This window comes from Chironomus tepperi, unplaced genomic scaffold (genome assembly GCF_022539635.2).
Source record: "Chironomus tepperi strain 1889 unplaced genomic scaffold, CSIRO-AGI_Ctep_v1 contig_163, whole genome shotgun sequence".
Taxonomy (NCBI): domain Eukaryota; kingdom Metazoa; phylum Arthropoda; class Insecta; order Diptera; family Chironomidae; genus Chironomus; species Chironomus tepperi.
Genome location: NW_027226285.1, coordinates 1,854,303 through 1,878,567, shown reverse-complemented (window position 1 = coordinate 1,878,567; position 24,265 = coordinate 1,854,303). Strand labels below are relative to the sequence as shown.

Below are 24,265 nucleotides of genomic sequence, written 5' to 3'. Positions count from 1 at the left end.
CCTGGCAATGTCCCTGGGTACAGCAACTATTAAACACAAAGCATAAATTTTAATTGTCATGAAAAATTCGACTTTTCGTATTTGACTGCCAAAATATTAAAAACGTGTAAATTAATGAGCAAGTTAAATTGTAATTAAATCACAAAGGTCGTCGATTTTACGGGTCTATTTTATGCCGCGACACGTGGACCATACGCCAAAAAATTGCAATGTTATGAGTTTTGTTATGTTATGTTGTAACATACATCCATTGAATATGGCCAGAAATAATTTCAAATAAGTGTGAAAATTAAATTGGATGAGAAAGGCAAGAAGAGTTCAGGTGACAGAAATGTGGCAATAGCTTCGAGTTGGTGAAGTTCCAAATGCATTTAAAAATGGCATTTGAAGCAACAAAATTGTAGAAATCATTACAATAGTCTAATAAACCCAGGAAAAGTCAGTAGGCAGACAATTTTGTTGCTACTTGCTTAACTAACAGCTTTGGCTAAGTCTACGTGATTATGCTTGCAACATTGATGCAAGAACAAAATTGTAAATTGAACTTAATAGCCAATAAGTTTCATTCCTTCCTTAAATTTACCTCAGGTGAGTCATAAACATAAATATATACTTAAGTATATCAAAAGAGACAAATCGGTAACCGTCATGATTAATCTATTAAAGGTTGTTGTAATGTATAGCAGAGCTAATTTCCGATTCTTATTTCTGTGGCTAATTAAGAACCTTCCGAACAATTAGTAGTCATATTTTATGTTCCATGTGCATTTCCTGAATCGCGTAAATGTGTAAAGTATTTTTATATATTTCGCGAACCGCAATATTTTTTGTGTCGTTCCGTTTTTAGCCCTCGCTCACCTTGAGAAAATCATAACGGTTGCTACACTTTGTACATAGTTAGTCACAGACATATTATAAAAAAAATTGACAATTCTTATTCCCAAGAATTATAAAAGCTCATTAAGACTTCCCTCAGTTCCTTTTACTCTCGTCTAATTGGTCCGCACGTGTTGTTAAAAAATGATTTGCAACTATTTAGAATTTAAATTACGTTCCGCATAAAGCTTAATGACTTTCACGACAAAAAGCGTGAAAAGTACTTTCAATTAACATAATAATTTAAGATTATCATTAACATTCAATGACTCACTTTCGTTAATATCTGCTGCTTACGCTGATCGCATCATAAAACTGTACATTTCACTCTCATTTTCTGCTGCGAGAAAAAAAAAACAAACAAAAAATGTATGAGGAAGTCAGAAAAGATCATTAAAATTAATAGACTTAAACGCACTTTTATGGCAGGTGATTAGATGTATTGATGAAGGTACTGATTGCTATGTTCTAAAGGGATATAAACCTTGTTGAAATATGGTGCTAATTAAATAATTGAAACGTTTAATTGAACTTATTGTATGTTTAAAGAAATTTTGCAATGCTTACTTGATTTATGAACTGTCTAGAATAATTAAATGTTGATTGTGGTGTTAGAGCTTAGTGAAATCTGGGGTATCACACAACATGCTGACGAGGGTAAGGCCAAATGCTTAAGCTTTTGTGAAGACGTGAGTTCTGTTCCTTACAGAGGTCTATATCTTAATATGGTGTCGATATCAGAGGGGTGGTGGTACGATATGGCCAGAAACAAGGTATAGGTACAATGGTACAGCATCGCCCCAGGATCTGAATAAAGCTTCAGAGTGTCTTAGGTATATCAAATCAGCAACTGGAAAGTGAACCCAACCATGGAAGTATTAAATCTGCAAGTTGACGTTCATTCCATGCCAAAGTCACTAAGCATGGAATTTAGCTTTTACGACTATTGTTGCCCAAAACGCTTAAAACCATTTAAACTGCATCATTAAAAGTATGCTGAAAATTAATTTTTTATGACAGCATGTGACCTTGAAAACAGGTTGTTAAATATATCTATTTTTTCCATTACTTAGCGTACATATAATAAATATTTTTTGCACTAGACGCACATGTGACTCGCATTTTTTTAGTGGTAGGAGGACATGACGGACGATTGGCGAATGCTTTTGACAATTTCCTTATTGCCAATTTCTTTCCTGTAAGTCCAAAAGAAGAAATAAAAGGTAATATAGAGCAGTGTATGCTGTACGAACAAGTTCAACGAACTATAAAAAAAGCTATGCATGAAGAATTTACTGTCTTTGAGTGATCTAGAAACATGACCAATGCAAAAAATATAAATTTACAGCTTAATTCACATTGACATTCAATTTTTATTGAAAAAGATTTTTTTTTGGAGCTAGTTCAAGGTCGGTGCTATTGTTTCCGAAAAAAAAATATATACAGTTTCGTAATGTTTTTAATTCGAAGTATTTTCAAGTCTCATTAATTATTTTTATGTAAAAACTTTTCCACATGCAACCTTTAAATCGCACTAAATCATGATTTTAATCGTAATCCTTAAAACGATTTGTGAATTTCATAATTGCTTTATAAAACTTTTTCAAAAGATTTAATGAAATTAAAAGCAAATAAATCTAGCGATTAAACTTGCACAATTTGCAGCAATCTGTTTGAATGAAGACGATTTCATGAATGAATCAGCATTATAGATGTAGATATGATTGTAGTAATGCGTAAAGAGACCATAATAAGCATGAGAACTTACATCAAAACTGGATGATTACATGTAACAGTTATGCAGTTAATTTGATGTCTGAGTAGCTGGAATCTCTTCTAAAGTGATCACAATGTCATGAAGACATGATCTTATGTCTAAGTCCCATCAGCAATCACTTCCAATCAATAAATCCGTTAACAGTTGATTATTTTTTTACTCTATATGATTCTCTTTCTCTCTTTCTTTGAATATCTGCACGTACAAATGCATCATTTGTCTCTGAATGGACAGTTATGATCATTTCTAATACACTCGCCTTTCAGCACTCTTGATACAGTGCTTCATTTGTCTATTTATTTTCTTACGATGATAATATTTTACTTTTAAATAAAGGAAGTGCGATGATATTGAATTGCCAGCATGTGGGCTGTGTGATTGGTGCTATAAAATGTTTCAATATAGCTGATTAAACGTCTTAGTAAAGATATTCTAATTTATTTTTAAACGAATATAAATGGAAGCATTTTTTGACATAATTGGATATAACGTGTGAATTCAAGGACTTCAGAAAGTCTAATAAATCTGCATATCATTGCTCAGAGTATATCAACTGTCATTAATTATTTGAATTTTATCATAAAATACATAGTTGATTTCCCCTGTCATAGTTGAAAACTCTTTCCAAACAAATATTTAGTCTGTTTTCAATCATCAAACAATAAACATCACTTAATAATTCATTTATTAAAGTAATTTGTACAGCATTTATCAGCTGCATTCCCTCTGATAATCTTAGCTAATCATAAATCACCTGTACCATAAAATTGATTTATCTTTCATATTAATCATTTTAAGAATAACATAAAAGGAATTTCATTTTGGAATCAATTCAAGTTTATTAGATCATCATGCTTGATCTACTGAATTACGTGTATAAAGTGTCAGCATCACGATTCCATTATTCATAAATTTTACGATGATTTTGTCACAATCACGTCAGTATCAATAAAAATATTATTTCTACGATAGCATTTTTATCCCACATTACGTTTGTTTTTCATCTTGCTGCTTCTTCCCCAATTTTCCCAACTGAGCTTATGGTGTGAAAAATAGGAAAAATTTCTCTTTTAAAAATAATATTTTAAACAATTTCAACGATGAAAAACATTTTTGAAGGAAAATTCATTCGAATTAAAATATTTTGATGATCCATAATGGACATAATCACATAGAAAAATATTTACAGCTCTCAAAGGGCCTGATGGGTGATTGAGAAAATTTATGGTGTCATTTAATTTTCATTTATTTTTTATTTTTATTCATACATTTACATAATTAAGGTAATACATTTTTTTGGGTGATTTTTGTCATATTTCTAACCAGCAATTGATTTTTAATGTCTGTTCATGCTGAGAATTTTGCAAGACTTTTGATAGAATGAACAGATATGGCACTCGTTGATTGCAAACAAAACAAAACAATTAAGATTAAAGAATTATATTAATTTAGACTGGATTTCCTTCAAGATTGTTATAGATGATGTGGTACATGCAGTCGATAGCATCAGTCCAGGCCTGTTAAGAAAGGTTGGAAGGAATTTTAAACAGACATTAAGTAAACAGTTTGGATTGCATAATATTTTGAGTTCCTAACAATCATGACTATTAAATCGTTAAATTGAAGCCATGGAAGTGCTTCATTAAAACAAAAGCTCGAAGCCGACTAGGATTTTGAATTAATTTAATAGAGCACTTTGAGAATTTCGTAGTTGGAATCATTTAAAATTCACAGATTCCTCAATAATTCACTTTTCGACTATTCTACATACCTGCATTCCATCATAAGAGCTACCAACATTGAAACGTAAAAATTCCATCAAAGCTTCACGGAATTCCTGTGTTGATTGAAATTTCCTTAATCATCTTGATCCTTACAATATTAATTTTAGTGGACTTACCAAAAATGCGAATCTAGATGTACCTCTAGCTTTATGATTGTTACCCATTTCATTGAGAATCTTCTTAATTCCTTCAATATCCTTTCCTAAGAGATCAATGACCTGACCAAAAACTCCGAGAATTTTCTCAGCATGAGCAGCAAATTCGGGTGTATCCTTAAGGTCATCTAAGTCTTTGCCAGCAAAGGCTTTGAAATGCTTCATATTGCCAGGATATTTCTCGAAGAAATTGTAAAGGATTTCAACGGCTTGGGTTCTGACATAATCCCAGTCAGTTTGAACGAGCTTGGCTTGCTCTTCTGTCAAGATCTTTAGTGGTGGAATTCTTGCCATTTTATTATTATTTTTTCACACTAAAAGTAGGAAGGCACTTGAGATGCGTGTTGAACTGTCCGCGGTTGGTTTCAATCTGGAGCAATTTTTAGCATAAGCCGAACTTTTTTGTGATGCCAGTCAGATTTTTTCTTTTTCCACCTCACTTTCTTTTTTCTCCTCAAGCTGTCCGGCTTTGCCTTGTTGCTGTAATTCTTCTCATTGGAAATATTCCTTTTTATTTTTAGTAACAAATAACAGAGATAAGAATGTTGAAATGAAAATTGTAGCATTTATAAAGCAAATTTTGTGTGTATGCAGTATTATGATGAGGAGAAAATAGAGGGAGAAGTGTGAATGTAGGAGTCTATCTATTTGTTCCAATATAGAGGCTTAGTGGAAAAATTGAAAATTTCATTTTTTGTTTTTCTTTCTTTATTTACAAAGAAGCGGCAGCGTACGTGATTTTTGACTCTGTGAACTGATCATGTAGTCAGATTAACATGAATTATTACTTAATTGAGTAATTTTATGGCCTGAAGCAGGTTTTTAATCCTTTATCCTTATTTGTCAATAATGTTTATTCTTTGAAGTTCAAATACAGACTGGACTTTTGTATGAAGAGCGGTTTCCAGCTATGTGCAATAAATATTATTCAAATCTCAAATGAACGTTAAAAAACAGAAATTACCATAGTCGTCCCCTTCGGTATATCCAATAAACTCAACCCAGAACATTATTTTTTTCTCTGGGTTTATTAATGGATGCAAATGCAAATGTAATATTTGAGAAAATATAAATATGAAAATCTGGCATTTTAATGGCCTGTTTGTATAAAAATATATCAAGCATCATTGGAGGTGCATTAAAAACGTTACTTCATTCCTAGAAAATGGACTATGATTTTCTTCCCAAGAGTCAACACATAAATTATCGAATTATTCTTTGATCAGGTCATTGATCATCAGTAGGTGGTGATTCTGGATGTATCCAGTTTAATTAATATCATTAAGTTAACTTTTGATGTCCGTTATGACATTAGTAATGGACATAATTTATAAAAGGCCTCACAGATGCTTGCGATAGATAGGAATATTTAATGATTAACTGTCCAATGATAATTTTTCATTTCCATTAATAACAATCTCGTCCTCAAAAATAAACAGAACGAGAAAAGTCTTTATTTACATTTTCAATATTATTTTCGCAAGACTTTTCTTCGGGTCAAATTGTTTAGTCATCTACCAAATGTCCACTAAGTCCCAAGTCATTTTAAAATTGTATTTTCTTCGTGACACTTATCAAGTCATCACTCAAAACTTCAGAATTTATTGTCATTACATAAATTTTCACTCAACTGACATAATCGACGACGCCCACCGTTGTGTATTGAATCTTTTGTGAATTGGCATAAACATGGTATGCAGGATGATGACTTGTTGTGTGCTATAAATTTAAAGACATTCTTACTAAATACCCAAATTTATTGAATGAACATTTTTGCTGTTGTTCAAGAAAAACAAATAAGACAGATGAGGTAGTCGCACGCGTGAACGCTTCAGGGATATATGAAAATGTTAAGAAATTGAAAGGAGAGATCCAGACAGTGAATTATGTCAAATATTGATATTGATCATTTTGACTTGAACTTGACGATGTCGTCAAGAAATGATTAATTCAAAGGATCATGTGACATCAGAACTGAATGATCCGCATCGTTTATACAAAATTGCATTAAAATACACAAAAGAAGTAAGTGCGAGAAATGAGAAAATTCTGCAGGTTGTTGTTTGTATTTCATTAAGTTACTTTGTTCGAATTATTTGTTTAAAATTAAAATAATTGGAACAGTTCCAGCCCCCCAAGTCACTGCTTTTCTATCCATACACACAAACGATTATCAAACAAGTGCGGGATATAAACATTAAAGAAAAGCTATCAAATTTCAATGCGGATGATATTTTTATCATACGATTATTTTATGACAAACGACGCAAATAGAATGAGAGAAATAGCACAAGCAACAAAGTTAAGCGGTCGAAAATGAAAATTTTCTTTTATGATTCAGGCTAGATTTAATGTCTTCTATATTTTTAGCCACATTTTCCAAACATTACACTTTACAGCGACGTTTCTGTTTATTTTTGTTCCTGTAACGAGCAATAAATTGTCTGATTTTTATTATAGGAAATTAAGAGGCATTCAATAATATTGATTGCCGCATTCGAACTTGCTATAATTAAGGTAGTCTAGATCTAGACATAAATTAATTTTTCAAGCTTTTTTATCGCCTTTTTGTGTATTTATAAAAAACTGAGGAGGCAACAAATGGGGTACTTACTCAAGGCGTATGCTAAAATGACATGATGGGTTTGGAGGATACCCTGACGATACAGAGCTTCAATAACATTCTTCCTTTGCCATTCGTGTTAGAACATTAGAAATTTGAATAATAAAGACAATTATGTTCGATCATGACAGTTTTGTTACTTATCTTTGATCTTCTAGAAGCTATTTACTTTCAAAGTATTTAAAGAAGCTGTGAATTTGTCAATTTGATTGACTTGTGGCAGAGATGAAAATGAGGAAAAAAATAAAATCATTCTCATCATTTCCTCTTTGAATTAAGTTTGAAATTTTCAATTTAAATTCTTCCTTTAATTTAATGCATAATAAAGTGTTACGCATTCGTTTAGCCGAGACAAGTTTTTTTAGAATTTCTTCTTTTCTATTAATTTTAACGAAACAACTTTTTTACTATATTAAATCTTATTAAAAATGTCAAATAACAAGCATAAGTTAAAGACTGTTAAGTTAGGATTTTCACGGAAAACTGAAAAAAATTGAAAATTACAACAACAACAATACGCATTCGTTTAGCCGAGCTTCCAATTAAATTTTGATGAAATTGCATAATCTAACTAACGTTTTATATTCTTAAACACTAACTATGAATACAACAATGCTTAATCATACTTAATACTATAGCAAAACTACGTAGTTATGTTAAAAATTTAAATTTCAAAATGGCGGCAAGAACCTCATGATTTTTCAAGATTTTGGCACGATAACTGTATATTTTCTTGAGTTTCTTCAATAAATCTTACTGCGTTTTCATTAATCTTTCAGATAATATATAACTTGTTACTATTTACGTGAGGATTTGATTGACTTGTGGCAGAGATGAAAATGAGGAAAAAAATAAAATCATTCTCATCATTTCCTCTTTGAATTAAGTTTGAAATTTTCAATTTAAATTCTTCCTTTAATTTAATGCATAATATATCTTGACCCAATCATCAATTTACGATGAAGCACATGAAAATGATTTTATCTTTAGGCAGCGACTAAAAATTCAAAATTTTTAATAAGATTTAATATAGTAAAAAAGTTGTTTCGTTAAAATTAATAGAAAAGAAGAAATTCTAAAAAAAACTTATGCGTAGCACTTTATATCTTGACCCAATCATCAATTTACGATGAAGCACATGAAAATGATTTTATCTTTAGGCAGCGACTAAAAATTCAAAATTTATGAGGAATTTCAATTATTGTGATGATGCTGAGCTTGAGAAAGTTGTGATGCCTGCGTTTGGATTGTTTTGCCAATTTTTATTGCGTATTCCTTGCTTGTTGTGATGACAGATAAGCAAAATTCATTTTGCTTGCTTAATCCAAATTTATGTTATAAAATGCGCAAATTGGCAGACTTTCGTGGTTTGCTGATCAGATGACTATTACTTACTGACTTCACTGGCGCTACAAATCAATCGTAAACAGCAGATGACTCAGGAAAATTGAAATTGATGAAGAATTTCTGTTGATGAAAATTTATTCTACAATAAAACCTTACAAATGTTTTCGAACCGCGGAATTTGAAATGTTTCTAAAGATTACTGGTTAAATTTTGAATTCAGAACCATACAAATGTTTCGTTAAAATTTATTTAACGAACAATTTGAATATTTCTCTAACGGACAATTCCACAATTTCCTTTAAATCATGTCACATGACCATTCATGAAAATTTCCGTACATATTCTACAGGAAATCATTTCCCTAAAGCAATCAACATCTAAGCTTTGACTTTAATGTACGATACTTAATGAAAACTAAATTGCGTATTTTCGTGTATTCCCCACGTGCCTGTGATTTGTTGTTTATAAAAATAACAGAAGTAAAACTTTATAATTCAAACAACTTAATGAAATCTTTGAACCGGCATTTCTATTTATTTTGAAAATCTTTTTCTTATTTTTCTCGCAGATTGTTGAAATTCAATACGCAAAATATTGGCAAGTTATCAGCACAAAAATGTGTTTTAAAATTCCAAAATATTCTTTTATGTTTTAAAATTGTTTAATAATAACATGCATAAATATTTTGAATGGGATGTATCGTGATCTGGAATTTAAAGAAAATTTATAAACACTTGAGTCAATTGATCATAATTCTGTAACCGCAGAGGCTGTTGAAAATGTGTGAAAAATTAATATTTTCATTTTTATTGCTCAAGTGGAAAAGCAATAAAGTTTAAGCTAGCTAGGTGGGGGCTGTTTCGAAAATTCGTGAGCTAGAAGATAATTCTGCAATAATGAATGAAATCCGAAATGCCAAATGAAAAACAAATCACGACGAGGATTTTCATTCACTTTCTTAACATCACAAAAAATCGTGGGATTAATTATAGCATGAATAAGCAATTTACTTTGTTTTGCATGTTCAGTTCTTAAATTAATCAAAAACTACAAAGTACTTTTGTAAACAAATTTCATTAAAATACGTTAAACAGGTGTTGTTTGGGTGAAACAGGATACTGAGTCATGTGTCAATGTGGACGAAGACACCTTTGTGGGAAACTGATGCCAAAAACAACACACAGTATGCAGTTCATTACATTTCCACAGTATAGACAACATTGAGATAGGACATTGAGTCATGTACCAATTTGGACGAAGACCTAAACACGTCCTGAAATTCCAAAAAATCTAAAAAAATCTAAAATTAATGTTCACATTTTTCCAAATTGTTTATTATCATATCTATTAAGCATAAAAAATAATTTGTAACATAAGTAAGATTTGTTTTGAACTAAAGAATCACCTAAATGAATCACGCCACAAAGCATATTTGTGACTTTATAAATAGCCGAGAAATCAAAAGAATGAAAAAAAAAAAATATCACAAAAAATTATTTCTTATTTTTTAAAGGCAACAAAGATTACTTCATGATCCATAAATATAATCTAAGTTTAGATAAGGTTGAGAGAGGAACTGCCAAACCTGTATATGAACTAAAAGTCACTAAAGCCTAAATTTAACATATATTTTGTGTGTTGCATTGGAACATTAAGTGAACAATAACTATCAATGGACATTAAATGCTTAATTGAAGATTTCGTTCTTAAAATGCAGCTTTAGATTTTTAAAAGTTTGAAATAAAAGCTTATTCTTAAAGGCTAGCCTGATATATATTTCTATGAAAAAGACACTTTTTAGAACTCGTTGCTAAATAACATTTCCTAACATCCTTAATCTTGTATATAGCTTCTATGCATTCTTGCAAAAAAATTAGTGAGCAATTTTGTGCACTTTAAGTGACTGGCTAGATTATCTCGATAGAGAGCAATCCAAGCAAAAAGCATTAAGTTATAATAAAAAATATCCTTGCAGGTCATTTAACATCTCATATGTGAACTAAGCTCAAAAATTAAGTTTACTGATTGATAATTGTTGCAAAATATGCTCCATCAATCTATTGATTGACATTTAAATTTGATAAAATTCCATAAAGCATCCTATATGAATATATTATTGATAGATATTTCAATTATGTCAATGTTAAATCTAATTCCTGGTAATCTTTTATCATTTATGTTATTATGTTAATAGCTAGCTTATTCTCATATCCTCAATTTTCAGGAATTGTTGCCAATGGCTTCGATTGAACATCTTTAAGTGATGAATTTGTTGGTGTTGAATTTCCAGAAACATCAAAGTCATCAACATCCGTAACAGGATCACGCCAAAAGTTGAATGCTGTATACTCAATGTCATCATCATCATCCGTGAATTTAATTGGTGGAAATAGTTGATCAACAATGTATGTCATTGAGCAATAACTAAAATGAAATAAAAACAGAAAGTAGAATCCACAATTAGTTATTGATTATTGATTAGCACAAACGTAATTCGATAATGAATTTTAATAAGACAGACGTAATGTTATGCAAAGAAAAGCGAAATCGAGGAAATAGTAATAAACAAACAAGCCCCCATGACGTAAAACAATGTGATCGACTTAAATACACAGTTTGTAAATAGGCAAGTTGAAGAGAAAATGTTCAAGGTCAAATTACCGGTTAAAGATCAGGGATGGACACTAAATTGTGGGTAGAGAAAAAAATTTATAGACGACAAATGTAGAAGATTAGTGAAGATCAATCACACAGTGAGGTGCTGTGAGACACTTTATATCTCGTATGCTTAGATATAGAGACTGTGAAGCTTTATTAATGGACATCATTTGCGAATGAGCCCTTCGAAAATGACGTCAATCATAAATTAGAGTCTTCACACTCTGTGCTATATACATATTGGATATCATAAGTGAACGATAAGCATAGTCTGAAAAACAATAATAAACCGACATTGAAGGAATTTAGAGAGAATCAGAGTAACGACTAAATCCGCAAAATAGTAAGCAAAACATATAAACCGGACGTAGAACATAAAATCACGAGATACGCTGGAATTACAAAAAAATATAATTTCATGAACAACTTTATTGCTTTATGTTTATTATTTTTTGTTCCTTATAAATAATAATTAGCTATCAGTGCATCGCTTAATGCATCGCAGGATGTATTTAAATAAATTAAGACCAAAATAATAAATTATTCACATAAAGAATAACTATAAAATTGGATTATGAAGACTTTGTATATATCTATTAAGCACTTAGAATCGATTGTCATTAATTATACATTCGTAAAAGTAATTTTTGCCATTTTTTTCCATTCCTTAATTCTCTATTTATCATCAAAAAAGGACAAATTTAGCCTAAATTTCCTATTAATAATATAACTATAGAGAGATCACATGTTGACTTATTATAAGTAGCATAACTGCAATAATTAATCTATTCTTTGTAAAAAATTCCTTTTTTTGTTAGTCTGTATTCAGAGTTGATATTTGGTATTTAAATCTGAGGATGTATCTCCATTTCGTGACGTGAGATGACATTTGTATGGCCACTCGACCATTAAATCATTAAATTTATGTCTTGATCAAGACACAGCAAACTAAAGTTCAATATCACCAAACTGTAAATCATCACCATCATCTTCTGTGAAGCATGAGTCATCGTCCTCATTTTTAGTATCCATACAACTGATTTTAATCATTATTGTGTGTTCATCAGGCATTACGGATGACTTTGGAAGACTTGGGAAAATATCATGAACTGCCAATGACTGTTGCTCATAACTAATTACAGATACATTTATTTTTATCGGTCAAAGACAATAGCAAGCGACGAAAATAATAAAAAATAATTTTAAGGACAAAAATAAAGTCACGCGTGCATCATGACGAATGTTGAAAGGTTCAAAAATAGACGAAAAGAAAAAAAAGAAAGAAAAAAATTATAACGATAAGAATTAAGCAGTCATCATATTAGTTAATATGCTTTATGAGAAGTAGATTTTTGGGGAAATTTGCGACTCAACGGCTGACTGAGGAGGAACGATATGAATGAAAGCGAAATTAAGTGACGAAAATATGAAACTGACACCGTCCACATACTCGTAAAAATTTTGACAACATCCATTAATGCATACATCTAGGTGTGTGATATAGCGGTTCCAAACATTTTAAAAATATTAATGATCACAGCACGAAACATTAATTAAGAACATTTTATCTATTTTTCGTGTAGAATGTGTCATAAAGTCAATGGCCCATTAATATTGTTTTTGTTTTGGAACCTCTACATCACCTGATACATTCAAAAAATACATCCAGCTCATCTCAAGAGTAAAAAATGCAAATGACGAAAACAGAAAGTCAATATGAAGAATACTTACGATGATTGGAATGTTTGCGTCAATTCGTGTTTAAGTTCGCCACGTGGATTAATTGTATAAATTCTCATGATTGGAATTCCGACAGCACGATATGCCCAAACATCCTATAAGAGCACACAAAAGAAAAAGTTTGTAAACAAGAAATTAGTTTCAATTAATTAGGACACTCAATTTAATCAAAATAACATACATTTATACGATTTCCGTAACCAGCGTAGAATGGATTCTTATCGCCAAATAAACTTTTGATATCACTCAAGCACTCAATTTTGAATTGCTCTGGTTTGCGTTCAATGACTTCACGATGAAATGCGGAAATGAGGGAAGTTGGATTAAGAAGAAGAGGACCGTCTGGTAATTTTACGTCTCCTTGACGAATTGATCTCAAATATTCTCGTGTAGCACGAGATTGACCTATGGCACGAGCTGATAAATAGAGCATCTTATAGCCATTCTCTTCGATCTTCGAGAACAATTGAGCAACGCCGATTTGTGCCCAGTCTTTTCCAACCTACATTGCAAAAAAATATTATTAATAAGACTGCATTTATAGCCATAAAATGTTTGTTCCTTACCATTGGCAAAATGTGACCCAAAACATCGCTCTTCGTGATGGTTCCATCAATATCAGAAATGACAACTTTATCACTATGTTTCCATTTAAAGAGGTAGCATTTGCATCTTGATGTTCCTTGATAGGCAGTCGTAACACTAAATTCGACTTCATTTACACCATTCTTCAAGTTCAAACATTCAATTTGTTGTGAACTGAGACGCAGTGTTTTCCTGAATTTTTCTGTTGCTAATGTCATTTGGCCTTTAATGGTAAGCTCATTTTCATTACTTTCAGATAATGGCACATAGTCAGCCTCCTTAATAGAGTTAATCAATTCCTGAGAGATTGTTGATGCCGAAGTTGGAATTGGGATGGTTGGAGTTTCTTCCTTTACAGGAGATTTCTTCTGCTCTTGAACTGAACCAGCACCAGATCGTCTCCATGAAAACCAGCTACGACGATTTCCTGGTTCTTGTGGTTGTTGCTGATCTTCCTTTGTTGGAGTCTCTTCTTTTTCAGGCGTTTTGCTTGGTGGCAATAACTTGTCACAAACTTCTTGTGGCAATGGCTTTTGATAAGCTAATAATGTCATGACATAAGGACAAGCTGTTGCCCAACTGTAATATTTGCTATTAATACGAACAACTAGATTTGGTGATGCAAAAAGTGCTGGATTATGGCAAATATCAGAATATTGGACAATGTTGCTTTCAAATTCCTCTTCACTTGGTCCACCTTTTTCCATTCCACCACATAATGATAATGCAACAAAGTTCAATGAAGAATCTGGATTACCAGCAGATTTATTACATTCATAATCGGAGTCTGATTTGATCATCTCCATGCTGGTTGAATTACTATGTGGTAAACTTGTTCCATTGCCACTTTCACGATCTTCTTCACGTCCACGTTGAACATCTTCATTTGGTTTACTATTAGTTGGTGGAAAATAAAGTGCAGCAACTTCTGGGTCCATACCTTCAGCATCAAGTTCTGATAAATACATTCCATCTTGTTGATTAGTCTTACGTTTATGTTTCATAAAGCTCAACATACCACTTAGCATTGAATTTCTCTTATTTGTATCCGAGACATTCTGATCAACAACGATATCTTCAGTTTGGACAATTGGATCACCCCATTTCCAGCTTGCTGAATTTGTCATAACATTGTCGCTCTTTTCGCGCTGTGATACTTCAAATTCTGTATCACTTTGAACTGGTGATGCTGGACGTGATGGGTGTTGACTAATTGTTCCTAACTCTCCATCACTGAAGAAATGAATGTCTGATAAAAGATCACGATGACTATCAAGCTGAAGGGCGAAATCTGACTTGCTTCTTTGGCCATCATCTTTGATCATTGTAGATGATTCTTCATCTCTTGGTAACTCTTTTGTTATATCATTCTCAGTATTTGGTGATGTATCATTTGATAAGCTAATTATTGAAATATTATTATCCGTTCCTTCATTTTCGATTTGATCGGAATTGCTACCTGCTGAGCTACTTGTACTACCTTTTCTTTGTGAATTTTTCTTCTTTATCATTGACTTCTTCCTTCTCTTTTTCTTTGATTGTTGTGATGCTGCTGATTTATCCTGTTGCTCTTTATCTTTGACTAGACCTTTATCATCAGACTTTTCTTTAAGAGCATCAGTTTTTATTGCGAGATCAATTTCTGGTGAGTCTTTATTATTAATATTATTATTATCACTATCGTCTTTTGAATCTTCATTAATAGGACAAAATTGATGACTTTCATCCATTTGACGTAAATTGAATTTCTCCTTTATCTCATCATATAATTGATCTTGCTCTTCTGAAAACTCCTGACGTAGCTTTTGTGTTGTAAATTCTAATTTATTTGTCGTTAAATCACGTCTTTCGAGATCATTATCAGTATGACGACGCTGTGAAAAATCTGATGTTTGATTTTCAAATTTACTTGAGCTACGCTCATTTTCTGAAATATCTTTTGATACATCCACTGAATTTCGGCGTGGGAGAGGAATTTTTATGTCATTTTGTGTTGCACTATAGAGTCAAAGAAAGTCCCAATTAGATATCGATTGTTTAAAAGGTATAAAATATAGTTACTTACTTTAAACTATTTTCGAAGCTTGTCAATTCATTTGTGGGTATTGGTGATGTTGCTAAATTCGGTAACTCATCTAAATCACCTTCTGAACATTCTTCAACAAAAAATGCTTCACCTGATTCTCCTAATTTCATATGAATATCTACTGCTTCGCCATTTATCTCAATATCAACCTAGATATACGAAAATAAACATTATCAACATGCCACATTTTATTTATGTCAACAACTCACGATCTTCTCCCTGCTCCTTAATACGCCAAGCTTTCCGAAGCGCACATGAAATGGCGAGCATAAATACGTTCCATCTTGTTGTTCTACAACAATTACATCTATTGCTCCAGTCAATGTCGCCGCATTTATTTCATTATAGAATTCCTTAAAATCACGAAATACTTTATTTGCAATGCTCAGCATCTTCTTGCCTTTTTTCTCTTTTTAAGATATTTGTCTAAAATTCCTAAAACTATCACACTTCCTTGGAATATTATAAATGTCTTATATTTATGAAGCAACTAGCTTTAATTTTTTTAAAATTGTAGTTTAATTCACTTCCTGCAATAAAACAAAAAAAAAAAAGAAAATTAGATGAAAAATCATTTTCATTCCTTCTATTTTTATCAAAAAAAAGCAAAATTTTTCTCTTCTTAATGATGATTTTGCGACTTTGGCAAGCACTTACTAGCTTGATGAGTCAGATAAGTCTCAATTGTTTACTACTTTATGTTTTTGTAGGGAATTAAAAGAAATATTCAACTTGTGTTTATAGTCGAATTCCCAAAAATTGCTTTGCCAAACTAATTAATTTGTTGTGAGGAAATAGATTACAAATTCATACATGTTGGAAATAGCTTTCGCATCAACTTTAAAATATCCAATTCGAGGAAACACGAAAAGTGACAATTTGAGAATTGAGATCATGTGAAAAATGTATTCACCGAATGTTTTAACGATAAACAGAAACCTATAAAAATTGAGGAACTTATATTTAGGTTAATATATACAGTAAGTCACTCAAAAAATTCTAGACTAATGGAAAACATTGTGCCTAACAAAATCATTAAGAAAGACTGTATAAACAGTAAATAAAACTGCATAATTGTTTCGTAACTATAGAAATAATCGCGTGACAAACGAATGTTTTCATTTCATCTGCCTAATGTGACAATAATAACAAGCTGATAAGGCAGTGAACATGAAAACGTGACTACAAAGAACCACAGCGAAGCTACTCATAAATTCTTATCAATTTCGTGCCTTTTCCAGTCACAAATGTATTGCGATCATTCATAATATTTCGGTCACTAGAAACATATGATTTTGTACAAACACAAATGTCTGTGTGTAGCTGTATATAGACTCAACAATGTTTCATTTTCTGTCTCGCTCAAGTCAACTTATGCAGCAATCAACACGATCATGACGTCATTATATCGTACGTTATTTTCTCTATCGATCATCCGACTGTTATGACTTTGAATGAAATTGTTGTGCAAATATCTACACAAATACTACATATTCTGTGTTTGTAGCATGGAAAATAAGAGATGATGATGATGATTGTTATTATTATGAAACTCATTCAATTGTAACGTAAAGAATGTTAAGTGAAATTTCATATTTTTATGCATGTTGCTTCTGCAAATTTACAAAAACAGAAGGGAAATCTTGCAAAAAGCAACAAACGTGTCTGGTTGCAATAATTCTGACAATTTGCAAACTTCCTTATTTAGATATTCAAAAATAATATGCAATACAATTGCACCTTGCACTTTTGTAATGTCTTACATTATTTTAACAATTGCTTGCAAGCTCTTTGTCTACTTTAATTATATCATTAATGTCAGTAATATGTGTATTAATTGGTGTAAGACACTGAACTTTTTGGTATCGCATTGAAGCTTGTTAATGAACAATGATTTTCATCAGGTGATGTTTATGTTCTGCGTGTGAAGAGAAATATATGTGGGGATAGTCTTTTTTTGACTGTATTAATCATATTTCAAGGAAATAGTGCTTGGTATTAAAAAGTTGAAGTGCTGACTGTAAATAAGGTATATAAAACTATAACGGAGTTCCTTTGGAGTTAGACGACCCCAAATGATTATATTTAATTAGTATAAAAATTGTGATCAACAAATAACAAAGAAAGTTGAGAACATTTTAATTATTAAAATGAACAGTCTTTGACCTAACTATACAGCAGTCTATGCACTATATTCCTTTGAAAATTAGCAATCAAGTAAACATATTAATATTAATTTTGAGGAAGCGAATTACTAATAAATTTAAATAGCTAATTCGTTATAATTTCACCTCGACAAAGAAGCACATGTAATGTCACGCTAGTCTCTAGCATATAACAAAAAAATCAATTAAAACCTTCTTATTTCTACGTAAAGAAGAGCCAAAAAGAAAAGTAAAAAAAAAAAAGTGCAAGTGCAAAGTTGTTTCTCAATTTTGTTCAAGGTTGGCAGTTTTTCAGCTTTTGAAAATTGCTTTTTCTGGCTGTTCACAGGGAAGTGCGGCAGAAAGAGATGGAATGTGTTTATTTGATATATAATTAAAGACTCAAATTTCTTAAAATGATTTATAATTAGCAATAATGACTGCTCTATTAAGATCAGATGTTAATTTTCCATTGGATAAAAAGAGATCAAAAGAAGGGGAACTTGATACTATGCTTTTGATCTGACGTTGTTCTTGATTGCTTGATTAATTAAAGTTGAGAGAAATCTGTGTTCTTGTTAGCCTTATTAAAATGAATTTTAATTAGATAATTTCAGATCTACAGCTGTCATGCAATGTATGCTTTCATATCCTTAAATGGATGTAATTGAATATGCATAGTCAGCATGTCAAACGAGTGAAAAGCATTATCAGTAATTTGATAAATTAAGTGGATAAAAAATAGAATTAAATTGAAAATTACAAAGCCCCAAGGGATTACTATCATCACCTGCTTAGACGTCATGTCTCCCAGTTATAAACCTTTGTTCCATGCTATCTAATCTTATCGTCACAACTGGGGAAATTTTACGATATTTCTTTAGATGTCAAGAGCTTTTGGACATACAAAATTCAGCATATAAGGTCATTTTGATTAAAGCAATTTTGAATCTCACTAAAGTTCCCAGACGAGCTCAGATGAATCTTTAGTTTTTGAGTGAAGTACACGACATTGAATAAACGTATAGCCTCAAATTACAGGAAAATTTACCGCAATATAAATATAATTAAGTTCCTCGTCATTCATTCATTTACGATAATTTCTGATGAAGAAGAAACGACAGGAAAATTCCTTGCCTACGCTCGCTAATGACCGTATGAGTAACGGCTTTATAGAAAGAATTTGCCTCTCAATGCTGAGTGAATGTATATAAAGGAAAAATATGGGAAAGTCTAGATACATCTACTTTTTCCTCGACAGCATTTGTCACGCGATAAACGTGAATGTTGCGTGAAATTTAAATTTTTGCGAGAAATGAGTGACTAGGAGAGAAGAATATACAGTTCTGTGCTGTCGAGGATTGAAAATTTGTGCCAAAAATAAATAAATTTAATCATCTTTCGTCTCATTCACTCATTTCTATCATCGAGGTACAAAGTACAAAGTTTCGAATTTCATATTCAAGAGTTGTGTAGACATGAAATATGAAATCGGAATCAGCAAATATATATTAAGCTTTACGAAAGAATTTTCTATGCGTAACAATGGAAAAAAAGAAGTTTAATAATTTACCTTATTTCTGTGCCTTAATAATAGCTTGTGAACTTTTTTAACCGTAAACTATCAATCAGTCTCAACAAAAAACTATTTCTGTGCTTGCTTAGTTAATGTCTTTTTTGAAATTTCGCAACAGCATCAATACTTTTTTTGTTGCGGAGCTGGTAAAAAGCTCCAATTGTGGCCTAATGCACCTTGAAAGCTTTATTATTTTTTTACAGTCAATTCTCAAATTATTTTATTGTTTTGCTTCTCTTCTATTCCACTCTATGCGAGTCTTTATATTATTTTTTTTCTTCTTTTTTTTTTTTTTGAAGACTTTCCTTTTTTCTTCCAAACGTCTTGTTTGGCCGGCTTTTTAACTTAAACTGAATTCACGTTGAGCACTCAACTCACGATATATTTTGTTATTTTACTTCATGCGCGAGTATTTGTGAGCTGTTGTTATTTGTGTATTATGTATGTGCTCAGGCATTATTGAAATAAATATATGAAAAAATACATATACAGGATCTATAATCTCTCATTATTAATAGTATATAGTACTCGCGGGCACTTTTAAATATGATTTTTAATTACAGCCATTGATTGACACTTGTTATGATCAAAACAAATTTATTTCTTTGCAAATATTTACTAATGACGCATTTGATAGCTTCAATTGACAGTTTGTTCTTGGTCAATTGGAAAACAAGACGATTACGAGCCCACAAATAAAAACAAGAGAAAAATCTGTGTCAACATCCTGATTCTATAGTCTTATATACTCAATTTTGTGGATCGAAGAGACTTTGACGATTTCTTTAATGCTCAGCAGTCACGTTGAATGTGACATGGTTAGAGGAATTTAAGTATAAAATCAATTTAAAACCGCAATAAATTGTGACAAAATCAAATAAATTCCCACATTTTTTTTTCTTTATCAGAGTCTCTTGTAAATAAGCTTGTCGATATTCTGTTTTTCCATTTCTGTCGTCATACATTAGATGTTTACTAGATATAGTAATGAAAAATAATGTAAGATATTATTGTAAAATTCTCAGAATATTCCGCAGTGTATGAATTTGCATCCCAAAAAAGCCATAATTCAGTAGTAATTAATAAGGACTGACTGTTATGTCAACAAAATTTGTTCAGTATAATTAGCATCTGTTGGCTCATTAAATGCCAAATTGTCTAGATTAATTACTCGACTCGAAATTTATATGCAGTAGAGTCAACAAAAGTCGACTTTTCCATTCGACTTTGAGCTCTGATTAAAACTTTCCGTGCACATTTACTTGAACTTGTCAATTTTACTTAAACACGCGCTTGCGAAGGTCAGAAAGTATGTCAACAATTAGAAATGATTATCAAAGGTATGAAAATAAAGTTCTTATCAAAATCACTAATGTACGCGGAAAGAGAAATAGCTTTATGTACTTAGAGTATTTGCAAACTCAATGAAAAAATAAATAAAATGCGTAGATGAAGATCAGGTGAGTATGATGAGTCTACATCTGAAAATTTTTTAGCTAATCATTATGCAAATTTTATACAATTCATGCTAATTTGGAGATATTTTCAAGGCCAATCGAAAAAGTCACGTTCTGTTGGATATATAGATGTTATGATTTTACTAAGGGCTATAGGCGTTCAATATTGTGTAAGTCATTCACTCATGACATTCGCATCTTAAAAGTTTAACAAAACAAAAACAGATTCGAACCACAGTTTGTTGTGATATTAAGAATCAGGTTTCAGCATAGACATGTGTGATCTTGAATGCCAAAGACTTAATCAAACAGAGCTTAATTTAAATAAGTCAACATTGCTAAAACACATAAAATCTCAAGTCTCAGAAGTAAATAACTCTGAAACAGATGTCGATTAAAATCTAAACTACATGTGCTCCCTCATTAACATTGTTGCTAAATCTCATTACAGGCAAATATGTCGTATTACTTCTGTTTCAACTCTCTAATCATGGTTTTATGACCAATCATGCATATTGTGTACATCGTACGATAAACATTGCATAATATGTAATATTCCTTTAATGGCATTTTCTACTGATTTCCTTTCATTTCTCATTCTTCGTACTCGTCATTTATGCATTTCAGAAATTTTGGCAACGCCTCTGAATTATCACGGAGTGAGTCCAAAATATAAAATAAATATTAATAGGTATATCGCCATGAACCAAATCGTTAAAGATCGCAATTTTTAATGTATGACAAGAAATTTATTGTGATTTAATGCCGTAACATTTGAGATTATTTTCGTACACATATGAAAGTGAGTGTCGATTTGATTGCCTTGAAGAATATCTGCAAAATTCTGGATTTGCGTACACATACTACTGACATACATTCTTCTATTGAAAATGAAATCGAGTCTAAATATTTTTTACGTCGTAATTTTTTCTACTCCCAAAAGAATGTCTTTCATTCACACCGAATATTATTATCAGACAAGCGACTTATAATATTAGAAATGTTCGTATGTGATCGTGGTTCGGGCCTCTTTTTTATCAAAAATATTTTTCTGTGTTTTTCAAGGACTTCATACATTTTTGTATGTTTTGAAAGAGCTGTACATAATGTTATTCTCTTAGCTTATAGCTCTACATCGCAATATGAGCGCTAGACTCGTGTATATAGAAAAACAAAACTTATATACAATTTATATTCATTGATGAAAAGTGTTTAGAGGTAAACAAGATCATGTGTTGATTAATATTGTGTGCGAACGATTCGAGCCTTTAAAATTAAACCAATCACAGAGCTCGAGATCGTAAATAGTTGCTTACATCACAGTGTCTACTACCCAGAACTTGTTTTGTTGTTCGTTTCCTCATTGTTGTAAATCTATTACGCCATTACAATTTTGTTATTTTCCATTAATTCAAATTATTTCATTAGAAATGTTTATCCTATATTTTGAGTGTACATGTAGACAAAAACAAAATTCCTAAGCTAGTATCATTATAAGTAAACACGATCGATATAGAGTTTTCACACATTTCTTAAATATCGTAATAAATACGACGAATAGTAAATGAAAAGCAGGAATAATTATTAATAATGTTGTTTACAAACAGCTCTGAGAGTCTGAATTTGAAATTAAGTAACAATGTATGGATAATCTGTATTTGGTTAGAGTATATCAAGGTCAAACAAACAAAGTTCTCTATTTTGGGTGACGTACATCTATTGAAAGTGATAATGTTTATTAATTCAGCATTGTCTCTCTTACTCTCTATATTTTATGAAGTGGAACTAGCAACGTTAAGTTAAAAACATTTTTATAAAGTTTACAAATAAAGGATAGCTTGATGAACTGATAACATGATGGGTTATTTGTTTTCTATAAACAATTAAATATGCACTTAGATTGAACGTGACTAATTCTGTATAACACTATTAGAAGGGTTCATATCAGTTCAAATTCTTGATTTGACAGCCTTGAAGGTTCAAAAACAGAGTTCGGATTTTGGATGGATAAGTCGACTTCAGTCTACTACAGATGATATCTAGCTCTGGCTCAAAACTTTCTAACGAAAGTCCAAACAATATGCAAATGTGTGAACATCAAAGATCCATATCACACAAAAATAGATAATCGATTTTCAAACTTTTCACAAGTTCAACGCAAATATTTAAATACTAATTTGAGGCAATTTTCGACGTTCTGATAAGTAAATTTGAATCATTAGTAACTTTTTTTCCCTGAGCAAATCAACTCCAATTTTTCCATGACAAAAATAACTCTCGGTATATTATTGGATATGAGGGAAATTATTTTGGCTCGTGATCAAAATTATAGTGTACGTAAAAGGCATAATAACGTTAAATGCTTGAGTAAAAAGTAAAATTATTCTGATTTCAGTTCATAAACCGGTTTCAATGTGCACAATAAGGAATAAATTTAAGGGCTTTTAAAAATTACTTTTGTATCAAGGATAAATCTCACGAACGCATTTCACAAAATAATAATCTCAAAATCTCATTCATGTGCACATACCTTCAACTTAACTACTTTCCTTTATTATCATAATGCATCATGCCATATGCGATCTGGTGACTTGATCGATCCAATCAATGAGCAACGAATCAGAGTAGAAAAGACAGACGGAAACGCACATGTGTACAACAAGCATGCACTCTCAAGGCACAAAAAAATCACCTGATTCTTGTTTGTGTGTATTTGTGCGTGCGTCGAGTTGTAAAGAAAAGAATGAGTGAAAAAACCGGAAAAAATTTACTCGCAATTTCTTTTATGCTATGTTTTCCAGATATGAGTCATTGTATATTTTTTATTTCAGTAAATTGGACTTTGTACTATCTCACGATTATTCTGAATGACATTTAATATTGCGAATTAAGTTCTGATTAAAATGAATCAGAGAATCTTTGTTTGAAATCCGCATGATATTAAAACACTTTTTCAGGGTGCATCCCTTCTTTTAAAAAATAAGATATTTCTCGAATTTCATGCAGCTGATTTTATGTTATTGGATACCTGTTTATAGCATAAGCAACAAATAGAAGAAAACTAACATAATATTTAATCAATATATTTAGGAACGACCACATTTTTCAAAAGGAGTTGTCTAGACGAAAAATCGATTCATTTATATCCTCGGAAAATTTGGAAGAGAAAAATTTTCACGGATGTCACAAAAAATTATGAAATTTCTAATATTTACCTTTTTTCTCACTTTTCACTATATGTTTATCACTTAACTTGAACTAATTCACAATCACAAACCACTTAACTACACACTTATGCACGAAAAAGTCTTATTAAGTAGACGACAACTAGGATTTTCACGATTTTTTCCTTCTTATGCTCTTTTTTCCCGAATCGCGAATAAAAAACTGATCCAGTGTTGTACAACCTTTTGTATCTTAAGGAACTTTTATGGACACATGAAAAGTTTGCGTCAGA

The 24,265-nt window shown here is 31.3% G+C and overlaps 2 protein-coding genes across 5 annotated transcripts; both read right to left on the bottom strand.

The window, feature by feature from the left end:
• Window positions 1–3,886: 3,886 nt before the first annotated feature.
• On the bottom strand, window positions 3,887–5,024 carry LOC139088458 (globin CTT-IIIA-like). Its single transcript, XM_070637689.1, has 3 exons — window positions 4,554–5,024; window positions 4,425–4,490; window positions 3,887–4,170 (listed from the first exon to the last, which is right to left on the bottom strand). The coding sequence occupies exons 1-3, from the start codon at window positions 4,884–4,886 to the stop codon at window positions 4,102–4,104; spliced, it is 468 nt and encodes a 155-aa protein (XP_070493790.1). The 5' UTR covers window positions 4,887–5,024; the 3' UTR covers window positions 3,887–4,101.
• A 4,850-nt stretch (window positions 5,025–9,874) lies between these two features.
• Lpin (phosphatidate phosphatase LPIN) lies at window positions 9,875–24,188 on the bottom strand. Of its 4 annotated transcripts, XM_070637766.1 has the most exons (8): window positions 24,024–24,188; window positions 15,841–16,161; window positions 15,611–15,780; window positions 14,564–15,543; window positions 13,527–14,500; window positions 13,142–13,462; window positions 12,952–13,055; window positions 9,875–10,986 (listed from the first exon to the last, which is right to left on the bottom strand). In XM_070637766.1, exons 2-8 carry the CDS (start codon window positions 16,021–16,023, stop codon window positions 10,776–10,778), a joined length of 2,943 nt encoding a protein of 980 aa, XP_070493867.1. In that variant the 5' UTR covers window positions 16,024–16,161; window positions 24,024–24,188; the 3' UTR covers window positions 9,875–10,775. The 4 variants fall into 4 exon arrangements, with proteins under 4 accessions (XP_070493867.1, XP_070493864.1, XP_070493865.1 ...); XM_070637763.1 differs by having other exon boundaries at window positions 13,527–15,543; window positions 24,024–24,187; XM_070637764.1 differs by lacking the exon at window positions 24,024–24,188 and adding an exon at window positions 19,349–19,710 and having other exon boundaries at window positions 13,527–15,543.
• Window positions 24,189–24,265: the final 77 nt, after the last annotated feature.